The sequence below is a fragment of the Elgaria multicarinata genome, chromosome 10 (assembly GCF_023053635.1).
Source record: "Elgaria multicarinata webbii isolate HBS135686 ecotype San Diego chromosome 10, rElgMul1.1.pri, whole genome shotgun sequence".
Taxonomy (NCBI): domain Eukaryota; kingdom Metazoa; phylum Chordata; class Lepidosauria; order Squamata; family Anguidae; genus Elgaria; species Elgaria multicarinata.
In genome coordinates, this window is record NC_086180.1 from 55,998,751 (window position 1) to 56,012,704 (window position 13,954).

Consider the following 13,954-nt stretch of genomic DNA (forward strand, 5'->3'; position numbering starts at 1 on the left):
CTTTTCCCAAGCAAGCCAATGGTGGAGAAATCTCATCCATCAATGAGAGCTTCTCTTCTCTCAATGCAAAGAAGACTGCAGAGCACCAAAAAGAGCTTTTGTTCTGCAGCAGACGGAGGTGTGCTACAGATACTTACCTTGAGGACTTACCCGGGGACTTACTCAGGGACTTACCTTGTGACGTGGTTGTTCAGGATCGGAAACAACAACCGTGTTGCAAATGGCAAGAGCAGTGAAGAATTCGCTGATGCACACAACCTCTGGCATAGGCGTTGCCGAGTCAAGCAGGGTGTAATTTTTCAAAGCAATCTGATGGAACCTGTATAGCAGTCGGATGTCTGGCACAACATCTGTCTCCTGTCAGTCAAGCCAAAAAAAGGACAGTCAGATTCTTCCATTTTCCTGGCATGTGGTCAAGAAGGACCTTTTGAAACAGCCACACAGCACTGGAAGGTTCAGGGTTTCAGAGCAGACAGAGAGCCTGAGGGTGAGCAGCTGGAAACACACACACACACACACACACACACACACACACACACACACACACACAAACAACAGCATTGTACATTGCTGCAGAGGGATTGCTTAGGGCGGCCTTGTAAACAGCCACTTCCTGGTCTCCTGAGGCAAGGCCAGAACTCTCAACATATGAGAAGGGTGGGGAATCTCTGACCTGGAGGCTAAGTTCAGCCCTCCGGGAGACCCAGTCTGCCTCTCTCGGGCTCCCCAGGAGGCCACATCTGCTTCCCTGGCCTCACTCCCATCCCCCTGACCACTGGTCATTCGGGGGATCCCTGGCTTTTGTGCAGTTCCCCCCCCCTTCTAAATGGTTGAAATGCCCCTCCTAAGGCCGAGTTTCTGGCAAAGAGGGCTTTCAGCTAAAATATGCTGGCGTTTTTGGCCCCACTCCTTTTGCCTTCAGCCCCACACACCACTGGAGTGCAGCCCCTCCCCCCCACGGAGCTACTCCGAAAGTGGATTCGGCCCACAGCTGAAAGAGGTTCCTCCCCTGCCCCGCCCCGCTGTATGACCAGGCAGCTAAGGGTTACATAAAATGGGTGTCTTTCTTTTCTCTTCTAGAGCAAAAATAGCAAACAAAGACTTGTAATGGCAGGTGAGCTAATAGCTTCAGGAGACTTAGGTGTGAGCTGACTTGGATCTGAGGAACACTTACAAGTGGGCTACTGAAGGCCAGTTGTCTCGTGACCATAGTACTGGTGCTGCGAAATACACGGCTCAGAGATTTGCTCGACAGAAACGCACTCGATTTACGGCTGAAAAAACGTGATCTGGAGAGAGGTGGCAAAGAATCATGGGAAGGATTCCTCTGTGGGTCATCCTCGTCCTCATCCTCATCCCCATCCAGATATGCTTCCAGCCTCTTTGCTGGAGGGAAAACGTGGGGAAGAAGAGAGGGAGGGAAGAGGAGAAAAGACCACAGAGCTGTCAGGAAGAAGAAGATTGAGTCCATTTGCTATCTAATCTTCTCCAACAATTTACAAGGAATTCAGTGTGTGTGTGTGTGTGTGTGTGTGTGTGTGTGTGTGTGTGTAAAAACTACCACCCTAAGCTCAAGGAGTCTGGCCTACATTTAAACTTTTTTTTTTTCAAAATTTGTATACCACTCCATCCCTGGAGCAGATTCTACAGTGGTGAACATAAGAATTAGAACAGTAAAGGATACAAAAATTTAAAAACCATAATTATACTAAAAAGAATCCAGTCATTTATTTAGCCATAAAACATGGTGACTTTATGGTCCAGCAGCCAAGTAAGGAGCAGGCGAGTAGACAGAAAGATACTGAGGACCAGGCTAAGCTTATCAGTGAATACCATATACACAAACATGCTGCATGGACTTGGAAATCCCATGGGGAGGCATGCAACGCAGAAGAAGAGGCCGGAAGAATAGTATTGTTTGCAGCTCTTCCCCCAGCACACACTCCAAAAAGAAGCTAAAGAAAAACAAAGGAAGAATATGGGAGCTACATGGTAAATCCTCTGCAGAAAGGATTTGTACTAGGGCTGTGCTTGGACACCCCCCCCCCCAGATCCGCTCCAGATCCAGATCCCCAACTTCTGGATCACGTCCGCTCCACCCCGGGTCGATCCGCCTATGGTTTGCTCCGCTCTGCTCTGCTGCGGAGCTCCAGATCCAAATCAGAGCTCTGCGGCAGCCCCCTCAAAACTTACCTGCCTATATTGTGGTTCGGCAGCAGCTTCAACTGAAGCCGAGGACTCAAACAGGAAGACCAGGCCACACCCGCAGCCTGGTCTTCCGGTTTGAATCCTCGGCCTCAGTTGAAGCTGCTGGCGGACCGCAATGGAGCCAGGTCAGCCGCCCTCCCCCCTGCCCCTTACCTGGCTCTGCCGCCACCGCACACACTGCAGAGGCAGAAGCGCCAGGTAAGGCCCCCTCCCTCCTCCCCTCTTACCTGGCTCCATCACGGTCCGGCAGCAGCTTCAACTGGGGCCAAGGATTCAAACCGGAAGACTAGGCCTGGTTTTCCGGTTTGAATCCTCAGCCTCAGTTGAAGCTGCCAGCGGACTGCAATGGAACCAGGTAAGCTGCCCTCCCCCCTGCCCCTTAACTGGCTCTGCTGCCGTTGCCACACAGACTGCGGCAGCGCCAGGTAAGCCCCCACTTACCTTTTTTTGGGAGCTCCGGATCGAGGCAAAGGATCTGCTTGGTCTCGATCTGCAGCTCCCCCAACCCAATCCATCTCTGCCTTTGTCAGAGGTGAATCAGGCGGTCTCGCTATCGCTTCTCCGATCTGAAGCGAAGTGGAGCACAGCCCTAATTTGTTCAACTTTGCAGTCTTCCAAAGTGGTTGTAGAGCATATTCATTGCTTGTGCCCCCTTATGCTTGTGCCACTTATTGTGGCAATCACTCCCTAATATTATTACTGAATCTGGTTGACTAGCTCTCTTATCACAATGCATGAAAATGCAAGAGAGGTCACTGGCCCACTTTGTTTCAATGATTTTAACCAATTTCTAAATGCAACCACCAGAGGGCATCACTTGGTTCCTAACTAAGATGTCCCAGGGCCCATCTACACGGTGCGGTTTTCACTGCTGGTCTCTCCCAAACCCTGCAGCATCGCAGTTCTGAAGCGACAACCACCGGGATACATGGGCAGCCCACACTGAAGCCAGCTGAAGTCACACGGATACCCAAACAGCACTGAAACTGGAGTGATGGGATAATCAGTCACAAAATGATTTGGGGAGGGGGGAGAATGGATTTTAGACCAGAAACGCCACACTAGTTACAGAAAGAGAGGGATGCACCATCTGAAACGCTTGATGCTTATGTAACTTTTACTGAGTGGATGGAAGTGTGTTGTGTATGATTTCAATTTCTTCTCTCTTCTTTCATCCTAATCAGAATTGTCTGCATTTCTCTGGATTTCATGGAAAACACAATAAAGTGCCATGTACGCCCGCAGAAGCCAGAGCATGTTTTCGTCTGCTTTGGAGGAGGCGTGGGAGCCCTGTGCACCTCCTGGCATCCCTCTTCGTTTCTTTTTTAAAACTTGGGGGGGGGAGCTTTTCCCTGTGGCGGAGAGAGGCAGTGGCCATTCAGCTTGCTGGCCCACCCCTCCCCCCTGTCTGGGCAGGTGGCGACCAATCAGGGCTCGCCGTCCGCTCAGACATGTCTCCGAAGCAGCTCCGAAGCAAAGTGACAGAAGGTAAACATGCGTTTGCACCTTGTTGAGAGAGAAATGTCGGGGTAAGTGACCAACTTTTTCAAAGCAGAGCTTCAGGGGTTTGCCCCTGGAATGCTTTGCAATGGTGTCTGCATTATGTAGATGAACTGCCATCACTCCGAATCCACCCCAGGGCAAACCCTTCATCAAGTCAAGCCCCTGCTCACAGGGCAAGTGGAGTTAATAACCTCTCGGAGGAAAAGAGGGCCTCAATCCCAGCAGATGAGCAGCAGGCAATGGAGAAGGTGGTGACAACTGTTCGCCCCACTGGCTTCTTCTTACTTAGGTGTAGGATGAGGCTGCTAGTTAGACATTCCATCTATTTCCACCATACGAAAGCAACGATTCATCATTCTGCCTCAGCTTACCATTCTCCTCATGGCTGTGTTCACGTCCTGCAATGGTGCACCTCCGAAAAACCATTTTGTTTTCAGTGAGTGTTCCGGTCTTATCCGAGAAAATGTATTGTATCTGCCCGAGATTTTCTGCTATATTTAGTGATCCACATTGAATCCTGGTGTCTGTGGCTTCATCATATAAATCAATATCATTCTGGATAAAATAGATATGTCCCAATTTGACAAATTCAATAGAAACATACAGAGAAATTGGGATCAAGACCTGTCAAAGCAAAACAGAAGTGGATTTAGTATGGGTTGTTCATGAGACCAGATCCTGCTCACAATTGTACCTGAAAAGGTCTGGAACACTTCCCACAAATCCAGGTTACTCCAGTTTTACAATGATGTATATTAAGTAGCATAGGCTGAGCAAGCTGTGAAATTACCTGTAATAAAATAATCATTGTCCAAAACATTAAAAATCCTCCCCAGGTTGGAGAAAGTTGTTTTCCGGTATGGTAGAGAGGCGGATCTGAATATCTTTTTAACCAAAATCCATGACCTTTAAAAAAGAAATACAGAAACATTTAGCAAAAGAGGACTACAAGTGGCATTGTTCATTAATACGATGTTACTAGCCTACTAAGTAAAGTACCAAACAACTTCTAAACTACCCTTGGGTTTTCTTTCATCATCTAAAGACTAAACTGTAATCCAAGCTTTGGCTATAATACTATATAGACTTCCTTGGAAATAGATCACAGTAAACTCAGCAAGATTACTTCTGATTAAACATGCTTAGGATTGTACTTGTCATACTTTCAAAAACGTATCACACAATCAAATATGGTTTTGCATCATCTGGACGATGCTTGTGTTAGAGCACAATCCTATTCATGCTCAGACAGAAATTAGTTTTACAATTCCTTGCATGCTCCAGCCAGACAAACAAACATAGGATTGGAGAAAGTTGTTTTCCAGTACTGTAGAGAGGCAGAACGGAATGGAGGCTTAACCAAAATCCATGACCTTTAAAAAGGAAATACAGAAACATTTAGCAAAAGAGGACTACAAATGGCATTGTCATTTATACTGGATGTGCTTTTATATTGTATTTTACATCATGGTTTTATACTTTTACACTTTGAATGGCTTTAACTTTTGTGAACTCCCCAGGGAGCTTTGGCTATTGGGCGGTATAAATGCAATAAATAAATAATCAATAAATAAATTTAATGCAATGATACTAGCCTACTAAGCAAAGTACCAAACAACTTCTAAAGTACCCTGGATTTATGGGTTGTTTTTTAAATCATCTAAAGACTAAGGTGTAATCTAAGCTATGGCTGTAATCCTGTACACACTTCCTTGAAAATTAATCACTGAAAATTCAGCAGGACTTACTAATGATTAAACATGCTGATTAAACATAGATTGTATTGTACCATTAACTTGTCATACTTTCAAAAGTTATTTTTATCACATAATCAGATAAGGTCTCTGGTTTTGCATCATCAGGACAATGCTTGCGTTAGAGCGCAATCCTATTCATGTTCGGACAGAAATTAGTTCTACAACTCCTTGCGTGCTCCAGCCAGACAAACATACATAGGATTGTGCCCCTTTTCACTTAATTCATTCACTAGCAATAGAATGAGATACATGTCAGAAATATTAAGGTAGCTACTACAACTATTCTGATACTGCTATATATACCAATATATCTCATTAACACCCATGGGTTAAAAGGTTATTGAATTTATGATGATAGGAAGGTGCTTTGTACCAGGCGAGAACATATTGCCCATCTACCCCAAAGGTGGGCAGATTGTGGCCCTCCCGATGTTGCTGGACTGTAACTTGCATTAGCATAGTCAATGGTTGGAGATCTTGGGAGTTGTGGCCCAACCACATCTGGAGGCCCACCAGTTGCCCACCCCTGATCTAACCCATTGCTGCCAACTGTCTGGCCACAACTCCCCAGGGTCTCCAGCAGGGCTGTTTCGCATCAGCTGCTACCCAGTCCTTTTAGCTAGAGATGCTAAAAAAGAAAAGGAATTGAGAATAAAACTGTTGGCATTATACTGCCTTTCTACAAATCTATTTTGCAACCATGCTTAGGATACTGTGTACAGTTCTGGGCACCACACCTAAAAAAAGGATATTATAGAGCTGGAAAAAGGGCAACTAAAGCGATTAACGGGCTGGAGCATCTCCCCTATGAGGGAAGGTTACATCAACTGGGATTGTTCTGCTTGCAAAGAAGGAGGCTAAGGGGAGACCTGATAGAGGTGTATAAAATTGTGCATGGTATGGAGAATGTGGATAGGGAGACATTTTTCTCCCTCTCTCAAAATACTAGAACCAGGGGACATCCCATGAAGCTGATTGGTGGGAGATCCAGGACAAATAAAAGGAAGGACTACTTCACACAGCACATAGTTAAATGATGGAACTCACTACCACAAGATGTAGTGATGGCCACCAGTTTGGATGGCTTTAAAAGGGGGTTGGATAAATTCCTGGAGGCGAAGGCTATCATTGGCTACTATGCCTGACGATTGTGTGCTATCTCCAGTATTCGAGGCAGTAAGCTTGTGTGCACCAGTTGCTGGGGAACATGGGTGGGAGGGTGCAGTTGCACCATGTCCTGCTTTTGGTCCCTGGCCGATAGCTGGCTGGCCAGTGTGTGAAGAGAGTGCTGGACTAGATGGACCCTTGGTCTGATCCAGCCTCAGGGCACTTCTCATGTTCTGATGTTCTTATGCAGAGATCAGTTCCAGGATGAAAGATGTGCTCTGCCATTGAGCTACAGTGGCAAAGGAAATCAGTGATTGGTTCACCACATTAGCCAAACACATGGTGTTTTGCAACAGAGCTCTGTGTAAACAGAACTCAAATAGAGGACATTTAGGCAGCAATCCTATACACACTTACTTGGAAGTAAGTTCCACTGAATTCAGACAAACTTACTTCTGAGTTAACGTGGATAGGATTGTGCTGTAAGGCCTTCAAAACTACCAGCAAGGAGGACTGATAGCTACTTTAACAGAACTACAAGGGAGACTAGTGAGAGAAAGATTATAATACATAAAGAGCAAGCACCCACTGTAAAAAGGAATCGTAGTATATTGACATAAAATATCATGAGAATTAATATAAACATCAAAGACATAACTGCTTCTTCACTCAATGCATGAATGCAAATAGGAAAGGCTTGTGTGGTATTCTGAAGATCAATAAATCAGGATGGTGGCATGCTACGTTAGGCAAAGAGTGCCAAAATGTGGGCCTTTTGGCCAAAGATCTTCAGAATTAATCATCCAGGAATTTCAAGGATCACTAGAGGAGGATGAGAATATATATTTGTGAGAAAATTACTATAGAAAAATTAGCCAAAAAACCCCAGCAGAATCTTCCACCTCTAGATGGCGCTGTATCAAAAAAACACAATGGAAGTGAACAGATGAGAAGTATTCAATTTAAACCCTTTGTTGCCCCTCTCCTCCCATGTAATTCAGCCCATAACACCCACCCCAAATAGCCAGGAAGCACAAAAGCCCCAGGAATACAATGTGGTTTTCCTTAATATAGAGACGCTCTCAAAGTCAGGCATGTTGCAAGGCCCAGTTCAGGGCTAGTCATTTGGGTGCAAGCAGTGATGCAGTTCAGTCCATACCTGTTGCAACAGCAGAGATTGTTGCCTGAACAAAAGGTTGCTAAAACAGAGCGTCTCAGACAAACTTAGGAAGAGAGAATATCCTAGTTTGTTGATTGGATGTTAACTCTTAACTTACCAACTGCCACTATAAGGCACATCACAAATAGAAGCAGAACACTCCAGATGATATCGTGGTTCAACTTCTTCTCTAGTTGGCTCCTCTTGTAACGAAACCCGGAGTTGTTTAACATTGCTTTCGTTTCATGACCTTTGGGTGTACAAAGGACATTGCATCTTTTAATGAAATTGAAAGGCTTAAATATATATCCCACAATGGTTAAGAACAGGAAAACGTTTAGATAATATTTATAATAAATATTATGATTTTGTGCAATTTGTCCCTGGGACTCTTCACGCTAGCTCAATTAAAATGGCCACCTGAATTGCAAAGACGCCTTTCTTGGTCAGTCATGGCTAGCTCAGAATCCATCAGGCTATACTTGGCATTGGGGGAAGGGTTCCCCAACGTGCATCACTTTACACTTGCTTACCATGAACCACACTTGCCAGTTAGATGCCCACTCTCCCACGGCGTTGCTAGACGTACCGGGTGTTCCGTCGTTGAGGAGCGGTGAAAGCGGCTTTTCCCGTTCAGCCGTGACGCCTCATGATCCACACCTGCCTTCGATTTATGGCGGAAGTTTGCGCCGGTTGTGCTGCTGCCGCCGCGAGCACGGTTGCGCAGCCACACCGGCCTGATTGCCGCGGTTTTTTTTTTCGCTCGCTGCACGGTTTGCGCACGTCCGAAAGACCGCAAACTTGCGCAGCCGTCAGCGATGCCGCCGCCGGCCCTGGCGGCGGCAGCGGCGGCAGTGCCAGTGCCAGCTGAAGTGCTGCTGGTGCTGTTGAGGGTCAACATTGATGCGCTCACTTCCTGATGGGGGTCGTGGCGGGTGTCATATGACCCGAGGTCAATCGTCTGCATGGCCACTGTGCCTACATCTCCCATCATGCCTCTGAGGTGTCGGCGGCGATGACCGCCTCTGTGCCCTCTGCCCCATCCCAAGGAGCCAACCCACATCTGGCCGTAGCCATGGCAGCAGCCCACAAACAGCTCTGCCCTCTGCCAGCCTGGTACCCACACTAACAGGCAGCGTACAGCACCGCCATTATGCGGCCACGGTAGCTGCCCACCGCAAGGAGTCACCAGCCACTTTTCCGGTCCTCCGTTCCTGCGCAAACTGTCACTGGGGAAATAAAAAAAAAAAGCCGCTCCGCCGCGCTGCCCCAGCTGCCGGACTGCGCGCAAATGGCGGAGGCGGCTTGACCGAAGCCGCTGACCACTCCCCCTTAGCACGCCTTTTCCTGACCAGTGCCGACCGCAGTGACCTCACATCCTCCCACACGTACTCCAAATTACCGCGGGACAGCAGGAAAAGGCGCACTACAACTCACTTTTTTAAAGTCGGGAGAAAGAGGCTTCACCGCAGGATAACGGCGGATCCTCGTGAACGTCATCTGGAAGCCTCGACGTGGCTGCGGAAGGTAACGCGCGCTAGAGCCTCGTCTAGTAACGCCCCCAGTTTGGAGAGAACTTTTTGGAACTCATCACAATCCCTTTTTGTTTGAACTACTCTAAATAATGTGGGATCATTGTCAAACTTGGGCACTTCACTGCTCACTCCTAATTCTAGACGATTGATGAACAAGTTGAAAAGCACTGGTCCCTATACAGATCCCTGTGGAACCCCACTATTTACATGTCATTATTGGGAGAATTTACAGTTGAGTTTTATTCTCTGCTTTCTGATCTTTAACTACTTACGGACCATAACAGGACCTCTCCTCTTACTCCATAATTGCTAAGTTTGCTCAGGAGTCTTTGGTGAGGAAATCGGCCAAAAGCCTTTTGGAAGTCCAAGTAAACAATGTCTCCTGAATTCTCAGGCTCTGCAACCCCCAGCACTATCTATCCACAGTACTGACCTGCATACACCACAATGCCAACGACAGCTTCTGTATTTCTGACAGTGCATCCTCGCATCAGCAAGTTTTCCTTATTCAGTCCCACTCGCTCCTTATTTGAATTCTCACTGTAAAGACAAATCCAGCTGTGACTGTTATCTCTCTGGGATAATCCTCAAGAGTCATTCACTCATGCTATCACACCACACTAGGCTAACACTTCACATATACTTCCAATACCTGTGGGTACACTTTTGAAATGATGCATCATAGAGCAGCTTTAAAAATTTGGACTAGTGTGTGTCTGGTGCTGATACTGGATAGAACATTCGGCTGAGGGCACCTTCAATAGAACTGCTTCCTTTTGTTTCATCGTGGGTGACCCAGTTGGGTGACACATATAGTTGGGAATACCATTTTGCACTTTTTAGGGGCAAAAAGTCAATTTTGGGGTCATAGTTAAGATCCGACTTGTCTGATCTGCCCCAAATTTTGCATGTGGATACCTATGGGAATTTGCTGGTGGATTAGCTAGCTGTGGTCTATAACAAAGTTTATTGTATGGTGTTATAAAGAAGAAGGATTATCCTCCGTGTAGGGCTTTAGGGACGGAGATTAGCATTGCCCTTTGAGATACAGGTCTGTGGGGAGTTCTTTTCTACTAGATAGGCTATGGTAGAAATGTTTTTTAAGTGTGAAAATTGAAGGAAAAAAAGAGTGAAAAGACATGGCCAATGGCCTGTCATGCAAAATATAGATGGAAAGATACCAAAATTGCCAGGCTGGGAGACAATGGGCCATCTAGCAGTGAGGTCGAAATCCAGCAATATTGATCAAAGACTGGGGAAGATATGAGTTTCCGGGGGGGGGGGCGCCCCCCAAAAAACCCTGTTTGTTTCTTTTGAGGGGAGTTGGAGGCATGCAGCCAGAGGGGGAGGATTTCAAGTGGCACCTCTGGAGTCCCATGGCAGAGCAGCGTGGTCCAGCTCAATCAAGATTTAAGGTAGTGAAAGGAAATTGGCTGAACCCCTCCCTTGCGGGAATGGTAGTTGATTCACATGTTTGGTTTATTGAAGTTAACATGCTTTTGAAAGGCTGCAATAGAAAGTGCAGGTGCCCTGCCCTCTTTTAAATCTGGTCACTCTAGTATAGCTCCTGCAGCTTTAACTGCTGTGATGAAGAGGGAATTTCACCAGGTTCTCCATATATACAAATGACACCTGCTGAAATTCCCTTTTCTATGCAACTGTTAAAGATACAGGCACCCTGTCCTTCTTTTCATATGGTCACCCTAGTATCCCATATATAGCCCCCCTGAGGCCCACACCAGCACCAACCCTATAGCCAGAAGAGAAGCAGAAGGAGGCACCAAGGACATGTCTTTACCACATATATGGCAAGTGACGAAGGGCAGGAGCCCACTGGGATCCTCATGTGACTCTTGAACCATAGGACTTTGGGATCTATCACTCAACAGCCTGAGTGCTCAGATTTACTAGGATTGGGGCCTGGGGCTGGGAATTGCTAATCCTTGTTTTAAAATCTTACAAAGTTATCAACAGGACACAATAGACAGGGTAAGAACTTATCCCAAGGTACTTACAGAAAGCCCCGGAAGGAGTTGAGATCATTGTTAGGGGGCTCACATTCTATTTTGCCTGAGAAGGTTTCCGGATTAAGTTCAGTAGCCTATATGCACATGGGGGAGGAGAAGGAGGAAAGAAGGATGTTCATACATGACATGCAGCAGCTTCAAGAAGTAACGAATTCTCTTGTGGGTAACTGTCCCCACCTTTTCCAAAACTCTCTGAAGTTCCCAGAGACCCAGCAGCTTCAAGGCCGAGAGCGGGGAGTGTGAACAACTACTCCCATGGGAACTTCTTACAGAGATAAGCTTGCAGAGACAGCTGGACATTCTCAAACCCTTTCCCAATAAATCTACCCACTAGGTACAAGGCCAGCCTTGTACCTATACCTGACACCACCAACCAAAAACCAATTTGTAAGGAGGTATCCTGGAATGAAATTGAACAACACACTACTGCTTTAAAGCGCTTTATAACTGTTTTGACAACTGTTGGGGCCCAGGATACACACCATATACCATTGTCAAAACTGTTATAAAGTGCTTTAAAGCAGTAGTGTAGATCCAAGTCCCAAATGAGGCACAAATGGCCCTGTTGCTTTCAAGAACAACTGACTTCTCTAGAAAGTTTCCTGACATCACAAGCCGAACGTGGGTTATGTCCCCACATGTCTTGCAGCTCTCAGAACAAAGGCAATGCCTACCTGCTCTGCATATCCTTTGACCACCTGCCTCTCTTTGAGATTGGTCTCCCCATCAAGGCTTGATGTCTCCAGGTGGCAGATGCCGTCTCCATCGCTAGAATATATCAGCACCATATCGGCTGGAATCTCCTCATTACAAGACAGACGGATAATATCACCAACATGAACATCTTTCCAGAACTTGGCTTTGTATTGCTTTGCTTTCCTGAAAAATAGGGCGGTAAAGGAATCATCTCTGACTTTGGAAATGAGGAATAAAGAGGAAAACTCTAAACAATAATACCATTATAATCTTTTAAATCCACCAACTTTAAAAACCATCTTTGTGCACTGAACCCAAGGGGACAAACAAAACAGAAATATAAATTACAATCTATTTTTATTATTATCTCTTTTTTCTCACTCGTGGTGTTTTTTCTAGATGGACATGATGGACTTTGCCGAGTCATGCTCTGACTATTAAGGATTTTATCCCTGGATTTTTTTGGTAGGCCCAATTTCTGAAGGTTTTCTGTTAAAAAAAAAAAAGTGATGTGATGCCGGTGACTGATGTATCTAATGGAATAATTGTAACCTTTTCCTGTTGCCATAGTTCTTCAAGTTTCATGGCCAGTGGTGTATATTTTTCTCTCTTTTCCTCTTCCTGTTCTACAACATTTTTATCATTAGGTATTGCTATATCAATGAGGTAAATGTGTTTTCTTTTTTGTCTATAAGTGTTCTGTTTGGTCAGTTGCAAGGTATTGTCTTGTCGTTATGAATTGTTCTGTCCCACTATATTTTATGATCTGCGTTTTCCAAGATTGTTTCAGGCAAGTATGTATACTACGGTGTAGGTAGTTCAATGAGGTTGAATTTGAAGGGCAGTTGTTGGCAAATGACTTTTGCAGCTGTATTGTGCCTGCCTGTATAGTCCATTGCCGCCAGTATTTTACATCCTCCTGTTACATAATCTATTGTTTCTTCGAATTGATTACATTTTCAATATGAATCTGTTGTTACACTGTTATCTATTATTATTATTATTACTATTATTATTATTACTATTATTATTATTATTATTTCTTTAACATTTTAAAAATACCAAAGAAAACCCCAAAACAAGTTATAAAATAGGGTCATGGTTAATCCATTCCAGGATATGAAAAATTCAATTTTCCCATTTTTTAATTATTATTTTTTAAATGAAGTCAAGAAGCATGCAGGTTTATATCTTCCTTGCACACAAAAATGCTCTGTTTCGATGAGGCTCTGACTGGGCAGAGACTTGCACATAACAGCAAGCCACTGTGGGTGGATTTCCTCGTAGGGCTTGCCGTCTCCCATTTCAAAAGTTCAAGCCATGGGGGTGGTGTGCTGTAGCTGATCATTACATGTAAACCTGGTGAGGGTGGGTAATCATGGTGGTTAACAAGCCACCCAGACCCCGTGGTGTTTTAGGGTTGTGTGTGGCTTGTTAACAACCCCAGCAACCTACCCAGTGACAAGCAGCAGTGCAGCTCCTCCGCAGCTTGAATTCTTGGAATGGCGGCTGGTGCTACAGTGAGAAATCTTGCAGGGAGGTTCACCCATGGTGGCATCTTGTTATGTGCAAACTGGCTCTGTGTGTCTTTAGGGAGCAGGGCTGTTCACCCAAGACTCTCCTCAGGCATACCTTGACTTGATGCCCCATGTGCACAGTGCAGTATATGCAATTCCAACCTGCATTATCACACTCCCTGTCCTCCATGGAGATGTACTGGTCAGATAGGATCTACCTGCACGGGATTCAATGCCTATAGGTCCCTCTTCAAATGTGATGGCCAACACACAGCCATCGGCTATGGTGCACTGGGAGGGCAACTGAGATCTCGCAGTAAGAGCCTCAACTAGGACAGCCAGAGGCAAGAGAGGACAGAGCTCGTGCCTCTTTAAAAGATGGGGAGGGGGATTTCAGCAGGTGAAGCTAGTCATGCAGGAGTCATGATGGTTCCTTTACCAGAGA

At 45.7% G+C, this 13,954-nt stretch overlaps 1 protein-coding gene across 1 annotated transcript in view; it reads right to left on the reverse strand.

The window, feature by feature from the left end:
* LOC134404982 (phospholipid-transporting ATPase VD-like) overlaps nucleotides 1-13,954 on the reverse strand; it is a 70,495-nt gene that overhangs the window by 17,244 nt on the left and 39,297 nt on the right. The window contains exons 5-12 of the mRNA XM_063136039.1: nucleotides 11,971-12,175; nucleotides 11,285-11,370; nucleotides 9,703-9,809; nucleotides 7,853-7,984; nucleotides 4,502-4,617; nucleotides 4,083-4,335; nucleotides 1,175-1,386; nucleotides 175-357 (exon numbers count right to left, since the gene is read on the reverse strand). Of these exons, the coding sequence (XP_062992109.1) occupies nucleotides 175-357; nucleotides 1,175-1,386; nucleotides 4,083-4,335; nucleotides 4,502-4,617; nucleotides 7,853-7,984; nucleotides 9,703-9,809; nucleotides 11,285-11,370; nucleotides 11,971-12,175 (1,294 nt within the window). The remainder of the gene's footprint in view (nucleotides 1-174; nucleotides 358-1,174; nucleotides 1,387-4,082; nucleotides 4,336-4,501; nucleotides 4,618-7,852; nucleotides 7,985-9,702; nucleotides 9,810-11,284; nucleotides 11,371-11,970; nucleotides 12,176-13,954) is intronic.